Source organism: Dermacentor silvarum, chromosome 1 (assembly GCF_013339745.2).
Source record: "Dermacentor silvarum isolate Dsil-2018 chromosome 1, BIME_Dsil_1.4, whole genome shotgun sequence".
Lineage (NCBI taxonomy): Eukaryota > Metazoa > Arthropoda > Arachnida > Ixodida > Ixodidae > Dermacentor > Dermacentor silvarum.
The window spans coordinates 81,481,494-81,489,646 of record NC_051154.1 but is presented as its reverse complement, the minus strand read 5'-3'; the positions used below and the strand labels follow the sequence as shown (position 1 = coordinate 81,489,646).

The 8,153-nt window shown below is 45.3% G+C and overlaps 1 protein-coding gene across 1 annotated transcript in view; it reads left to right on the top strand.

Moving 5' to 3' along the window:
- LOC119431589 (uncharacterized) overlaps positions 1–8,153 on the top strand; it is a 37,382-nt gene that overhangs the window by 5,367 nt on the left and 23,862 nt on the right. Inside the window, exons 3-9 of the mRNA XM_037699071.2 lie at positions 18–126; positions 1,953–2,095; positions 2,196–2,355; positions 3,650–3,828; positions 3,944–4,058; positions 5,002–5,141; positions 5,242–5,410. Of these exons, the coding sequence (XP_037554999.2) occupies positions 18–126; positions 1,953–2,095; positions 2,196–2,355; positions 3,650–3,828; positions 3,944–4,058; positions 5,002–5,141; positions 5,242–5,410 (1,015 nt within the window). The remainder of the gene's footprint in view (positions 1–17; positions 127–1,952; positions 2,096–2,195; positions 2,356–3,649; positions 3,829–3,943; positions 4,059–5,001; positions 5,142–5,241; positions 5,411–8,153) is intronic.

The following is an 8,153-nucleotide window of genomic DNA, read 5'->3' as shown; positions in this document are numbered from 1 at the left end:
TGCACTTATTCTCCTAGATGACAGCGTTTGCGACGCCGCCCGCTTCGCACCCCAGAGAGAGCTGTGCGATGCTACATTCAAACTGAACATTCCTCATAGCCACGGAGATATGAAGTTCATATGCGCGTAAGTAATTTACAATAACGTCTTTGGAACAGCGTTATTGCTGTTTATATCTCTACTCGGTATAAATCCGACCGTAAGCCGGATTCAAATCCTACTGCGAGGGCATTTAGGCGGAATTTGTGCCCTGCCTCCTGCTTGTGCAAACTATATCACGCGTTGACGAGCTGTATAGATGTGTAATCAGAATGAAATACTTTTTTTTTTGGTTCAACGCAGTGCATAGCTAAGCAGAAGTTTGTGATCCTAAGTAGGATGGACAGTTGGGCTTGTTGGAAATGTTCTGAGATCCAAATTTTACAGTGTTCCGAAGCTGTAAAATTTGGATCTCAAAACATTTAGGCTTTTCGAACTTTACGCCAGAGTTGTCCATGTTCGGTAAATCTCACATATTCGATTAAGAAGCCCGAGCAAAAAATGAATTATTGGGCATTACGTGCCAGAACCACGATCTGAGTATGAGTCATGTGGTATTCACCGAATGCACGGTACACAAGCGTTCTTGCATTCCGCCCCCATCGGAATGCAGCCGCCGCGGCTGGGGTCCCGAGCAGAAACCGTTAAGCAAAGCTATTATGCCACCAACATATTCGATGCGGTATGTTTTTTCATCGCTGCATAATGTACTACTCAATTCCAAGCGAGGGCTATTCAATAATTGCAATTGCCCTGAGTAGTCAAATGTTCTTTTGATCCAGCCCTTTGAACCACTTCCCAAAAACCGCACTCTGTTTAGTAAAAATCAAAACGTTTTAAATGTGCAGCACTGGTCCACTCTTGTGGGGAGCTCGTCTTTGGTATTCTAGAGGTCATAGAACCTCCACTTTGAAATAGAGGCCAGTAAAACATTTTAGCAGACCTCATAACGACCACTTCTACACACAAAGTATAAGAAACACTTAATCGGTGCGACACTCATTTGGTATCGTACTGTAGTTGAGCTGTTCATTTGAAACAATATACCCAACCCTTGCTACATGCTCTTTCTTAGTGGATAGAGGATGGAGACAATCATGCGTATAAAAGATGGTTGTTTCCAAAAATGCAGTACCGACGTATTATACCGATCCGGGCAAACGACATTCCCTCCAGCGCAAGGCAACTTTTGGCGTCCAAATTTCGGTATTTTGCCGGGTTATCTTATTGGGACCAGCTGCGGTCCTTAGACAATCACTAAAAAAAAGAAAAAAAAAAGAGCCAGCACCATAGTTTAGCAAGGTCTTGATATCGCATTGTCTCGAGAATGTAACGAATCGTAGTTCAGCGACTAGCGAAGAGCTTCTGTATATAGGACAAATCTGTAATGGTCACAGCGTCTACGAAATCCATAGGAAAGAAAGGAACGGTCGCTACAATGTAACAATTATTTTCGCAGTATTATATTCCATTTTTATCATCCATTGCTCCTGAAATGCTGATTCTGGAGATAACGTAGGTGGGGTGGTGCTTGGGTCAGTTGTCGGTAGAACTGCCCATCTTTCATTGCGAGGAATGTAACGTGGCTTTTTTTCTGTTATCAACTTCCAATTTTTTACACGTGCAGCGTCCCATTCCTAGCACACAGCACCGTCCTTGGTGACTTAGAGCCATTAATTCATTCATTAGATCATTCAATTCTATGAAGAAAACAACCAAAGCTCATTAAAACAAAGCATAAGAGGTCTATAGGCGCAATATCAGCAGTACAGACCAACAAAACAACTACAGATAAACTGCTCCATCACCGGTTGACCGTTTGCAGGTGGCGTTTTAGACTTAGGCCACCTGCCCGAGCTCACAGGCGTATAGCGTGCGATGTCATCATTCATACCTTAATTCCAACCTTGCAGGGTTATCGGCAAGTATAAAATGTGCCTGGCCAACGCGATCCAAGCGACTGGATGCGACGAGAAAGAGTTCCTGATAAGGCAGCTACAGCCAATGCAACAGTACATCCAGGAAAGCCACATCGAATGCATTCCAGAAGTCAATGGTATGTCTGCTAGACAATGATAGCGGCAATATTCTGCATAAGAACTGCAAAGCGCCTCAAATTCTGCGTTTTTTTTTTTTTGTCGCTTTTTTTCTTCCAGCGTCGTCAGAGTCAAGATCACCTACAGGCTTTCGTGCAAAGCTAGACTTGTGCACAAGAGATAAGGCATGGGAAACACAGTTCCTATGTGCCAAAAAATTTCATACTAAATTACGAAAGATTGAAGACGACAAAGAAGTCGAATCCCACCAAATTTGCAGGTCAGAGTCATTCTTACACACTATTTATTTATTTTACTTATTTTCACAATTTCATGGACCCGAAGGCATTCCAGGGAGGAGTGGTGTTACAAAATATTAGCAACATTATGTTTGAAGGCGGCAGCATCTGTTATGGTAGAAACGGAAGAAGGAAGGTGGTTCACTTCCGTAGGGCTTTTGTTCCGTGGGATGAAATAATCAAAATATGCATTAGTGCGAGATGTGGCAACACCTACTACGAAGTAATGATCACTGCTTGACGAAATCTGGTTGGGTTGAAGTAAGAGTTTTTTAAATGTTCAATTAGTATGATCAAGCTTGTGGAACAGACATAAGCGGGAACATCTACGGCACGATGGCAGGACAGAGAAGTTAGGATTAGCCTTCATTGACGAAACACTGGCAGTACGGCAAAAATTGGATGGCATCAAGCGCACAGCTAGATTTCACACTGCTACAAGAGTGTTAATTAAAGTGACGTTAGTGGAATTCCAAATAGGAGATGCATACCAAAATTTAGATTCAACAAGGGAGTTGTAAAGTGTAAGCGTAAGGCTGGAAGGAAGAGCGGAGAAATTTCGGCATTGATATCGTAGCATGCCGTTAGCGTTATTAGAGACGTAAGTTGCATGCAAATTCCAAGAAAGGTAGTGGGTAGTATGGACACCTAGACATTTGTACGAATATACAGTGCTGAGCACTGTGTTATTTATTGTATACAGGCGATCGTTAAGCATGATAGAAAGACAAGATACCCTCAATACTTTACGCTTAGAAATGTCTAATTTCCTTGACCAAATGTTTCACCATCAGTTAATTTTGTCAATATCGTGCTGTAGCTGTGAGGGAACAGAATTTTTTGTAATTACGCGGTACAAAGCAATCGACAGCGAAAAGCCTAATTGTTGAAATAATGCCAAGGGGTGAGTCATTAATCGCCGCTACTATGTGGTGTGATGTGGTGAGCCACCACTATGTGGTACTTCTTAGACGTTATTGTGAAACAGGATAAATCTATTCTACCTCGTAGGCGGCAGCAGTAATTTTTGTTACGTGACGGTAAAACGAATAAAATGTAACTTATTCAGCAGATAATATTGAATCGTAAGTGTCATGTGCTGTACTAACTGGCGTCGACACACTTTTTGCTGACAGCAAGTTTAAGCAAGACCATTCGCTTTGTGGCCTTAGAAACAGACTGCAGTTGAGAAAATTTGCTTTTTCGAAGAATAACGAAATAGTTTAGACATGCGGTTTGTTTGCTATTTTTTTTTCTTTTCGCTCCTTTCATCAGATCTCTAAGTCGCTACTACAGTTGCCTGAACACAGTCCTTCACAGCGAATCCTGCGAAGAGGATACAGAACTTATGATGCACATGGAATACTTTCCCAAAGTGCTGACCCAAAAGTACCGCGAGATGTGCTATGCTGAGCTCAAGCTTACCGCCATGAACGTCGCCAAAAGACTTGAGGGTAAGCCTATGCTGCTGTGCGGTGCGTGACGTATTTGCAGTTATGTGTTCCTCTCCGCACAAGCGTGATTGCTTCAAGCAGAGATGCGCCGTACCACCTGGGCTTTCTTGTGCAGGCTACACTCAAGATCATACTTGCCAGGAAGAAGACGCCACAAAGGAGTTCTTCGCGTGTGGCTTGTTGTTCAACGAGATTGTGAGTCACAATCCTTCTAAGGAGAGGATCTGTGTGTAAGTTCTCTTAACTCACGTTACTGTTCACCTTTTGGGCCACTGAAGAACTCTATCATCATTTGTCGAACTCATTTGTAAGAACTCTATCATCAGCCAGCCGATTTACTTAATAATATATCCGCTATTACAATTGACAAGTTTTTGTTCTTACGAGGCTATAGAACGCTTAAATTTATTATTAGCATATTTATACGATAGGAATATGTTGGCCAACCTTGGTGCCTGGTGGGCCAACCATGGGCTTGGTGGATGGTGATTCAGAAACGCAGCTAGACTAGCCCAAGCAAAGATACACCGTATCAATCTACCTTCGCATTGTTTTACGAACTTTGTTTACACACTGTTTTACAAATGCAGGCCTAAGTGCATTTCTAGAACGTCCAATTTCCATCGCCAAATGCCATTCTGTCGCTCCAAAGAAACCATGCCCGCAAAGACGAGGAACAAGGCTGTCAAGGGCAGTTCTGCCGTAGCGTGAACAGAGCGTGAGCGGTAGCAGATAAGCGGGGCCCGTATTAAAAAAAATGTTATTGCGGTAAAACTGTTCGTAATGCAAAATGCAACCCAATCGTGTTGTTGGATATATTTGCAAAGAGGGCCTGCCAACGACGGACAGCATGCACTTACGAACTAAATGCTTTGTGAATGCAGCCTTCGGGCCCAAAGCTGTCGTCACAAAGCTGTTCGTAAGGGCTCATATCCACTGCTCAGTCGACATCAGTAATGCAGTGGCCTCTCAATAAACGAAAGTAACTTAAGCGGAAATGGCCGATAAACGGAACGATGGTATAAAATTAGATTGACCACCCATACGCACAATGCTAACAAACTTGGATTAAACGGAACGCATATGTTTGCGAACTCCGGATAGATGAAACTTTAACCGAAACGACCTCTTAACTCATCGGCGTGTTGCCCACTTTCTTCCTTCTTCCTATAGGGCCTACAACAACTTCAAAAACTGCACAAACGTAATCGAGAAGGATTTACACTGTAAAATCGGTTCCGAGTTCCACACGCATTCCATGCACGTGATGAACGTACTAACCAGCCAGTACGAGCACTTCTGCAGCAGTATGAGTGAGTCTTCTACTGTGTTCTATTTAGCAGTTGTCCTCATTCGTTTGCGTGCGAATTACAATGTATAACTTCCAACGTGCCCGCTTCACCATCCCTGTAGTTGTTAACCCTGAGAAACCCCATATCGACGGCCAATCAACGGAAAAACCAGTCGGCTGCGTCGAGGATCACTTCATGGAAAAATACTTTGAGTGCGGCCTCCTTTACGTGTACAACCTGCGTGACGCAATGTACGGCGACAATCCACAGCACAAGAACCAGGTGTGCGAGTGAGTGAAGCCTTTCTGTTGTTGTCTGCCGCTTTGCGAGCTGCTGGCGCGACGAAGACGAAATGCATGCCCTTTGGAACATTACATAATCTAGAATTATTGTGATCTTTATATATAGCATTTCCGAAATTAGGCGCTGACAGTTTGAGAGTTTTAACTGGCTTACAAATGTTTCAGTTAACAGAATACCGGAGACAGAGAGAGACGGCGGACGCAGCACTGGTAGCGGCACAAGGTAGATAGAGAAGTTTTGAGGAAGAGAAAAAAAAAGATTAAAAGGAGATGTATACAAAAATGCTAGAACGAAAAGCATGTATTGCATGCCTAAGTAACTCAAGCAGGCTTAGTGACTAGTTGTCGCCACCCCGTTTCGAAGGGGATGCGAATTAATCATCAGCAGCAGTACATACAAAGGATTAAAAAATAAAAAAAAAACATGAATATCTACTAGTACGGTAAGAAATAAAACAGGAGCGAAAATTTGTACGTTAACACAAATGGCAGTGGCCTGGCTATTTGACACCCGAGCTGGCTGCCGGAAGACAAAAACACACCGGAGCAAATATTCGGAACAGAATGAGGCATGTGTCTGCTGCAGAAAAAGCCCGGAACCGACTCAGCAAATCGTAATGGAATGCCGAGACATTCTTCCAGCAAGACCCGTAGGAAACGCCCACCTTCCTTAAGCGCTGGGATTCAAAGTGGATAGAAGCATTAACTGGTCATTAGTCGAGATAGACAAGATAAGTTTAGAGTATTGATGGAAAAAAACCCGGGGAAAGGACTGATAGAACCGGAGTCGTTACAGGCGTAATAACTGTACAATATAGAGATATAGGTTTTAAAGAAGAAAGAAAATATCGAGAGATAGGCAAAACTCTAAACTGCGAGAAATGTAGTAAAACCTGATTAGATCAAGTAGGCTAGGTAACCTCTCTAATAGGATATAACTCTATAAGCTATAGGCTATAAGCTATATGCTATAAAGGTAACCTCTCTAACAGGCTATAACTCTCTAATATCTCGCGACAATTAAACTTCAAGCAACGAATGGTCATGTGGCGCAATGTTACATGCAGTTCTGAGTTGCTTACAGCAGCATTATGCTTAATGTTCCTAACACACAAGTTAGCACCCAAGTTGAAATCTATGTAAAGCGAAGCCTTAGTGAAGTGAATAATAAAATGTTAAAGAACGCCTACGCGTACAATTCTGTTCATTTCCATCATTTGCAACGGGTAATCTCAAGCGATCTTTGTTTATGCAGCGCAACCGTCACATGCCTAATCTCACGCCTTTTTTAATCGCGTAAGCATTATGATTACCCAACGAGAAAAACTTCCGTCCGTCCGTCCGTCCGTCCATCCGTAAAGGTGGATTCACACGACCGGACGGAGGAGGAATTTTCGCAGCGGATGGCGTATCACGTGACGCGCACGTCATCAAAACGTGCCGCCCTCGCCTAGTCCGGGCTCCTCCGCTCGCTGTCCGGATTGAAAATGCTCGCCGGTATTTCCATCCGTCCGTTTGGCGGTCGTCTGACCTCAATTTAGCGTAGTCAGCGTCAAATCTGATAACATCGGACGCATTGGCGTGGCTACGATGGCGTGTTATCGGCTTGGAGCCACGTGTGATTTCGTTGTGCAGCAGTGACCGCGTGTCTTTTGTTGTGATGCAGCGGGAAAGGCGAGTCGTGGTTGCGCGCGCACTTCTTTTTACTCAAACCGCGCAGCCTGCGTGACTTCAACATGAGTGAGGTGCACAAAAAAAAAAAAAAAAAAAAAAAAACGCTAAGTGACGAGGCAACCGTCACTCTTTTGGTTCTTGTTGAGGGATTCATAGCACTATGGAATATAGGGCACGCCGAGTATGCAAACGCGCAGCTGCTAATAAACGTTGGAGTCGAGAGTAAGCACGCGGATTCCGCAAAAGGAGGTCCGGCTGTGCGAATGCGACCTAAGGGCTCTGTTATACTCCGACGTAACGTCGACGCGCGCGCACGCTGGGCACAGCGACGCTACGCTAGCAAAACGCGAGCACTCTATACTCTGACGCGTGGCGCGGCCGACGCGACCAGCGTCCGTCGGCGCGGCCCGGCGGCAGCCGGCGCGAAATGCAGCATGCTGCATTTCACGCCGACGACGTTACCCAGATTGCACCGCGTCCGTGTTTCTTTCCACGCGGCGCTCACTTTCCTCGCGGCGCTCTGCTCTACTGAGCATGCGCTGCTTTGGCTACGGCCGCTGCGTCGGGCCGCGTCGCGTTGGACTATAGGGGAGGCGGATTTGCGCCTGGCGGGGCATCGCCGACGTGACGCGACGAAACGAACCCCGGCGCGCGCGCGCGTTGTGAACGCCGGAGTATAACAGAGCCCTAACTCGGCTGCGCCGGATTCAAGTGCTGACGTCACTGTTTGTCCGCGGAGCAGGCGGGATTTTGCCCTCGCGTGTGTATCCACCTTAAAGGTGGATACACACGCGAGGGCAAAATTTCGCCTGCTCCGCGGACAAAGAGTGACGTCATCACTTGAATCCGCGCGCTTATACTCTCGACTCCAACGCTTATTAGCAGCTGCGCGTTTGCTTGCTCGGCGTGCTCTATATGCCATAGCGCTATGAATCCCTCAACAAGAGCCAAAAGAGTGACGGTTGCCTCGTCACTTAGCGTTTTCTTGTGCACCTCACTCATGTCGAGGTCACGCAGGCTGCACGGTCTGAGTAAATAGAAATGCGCGCGCAACCAT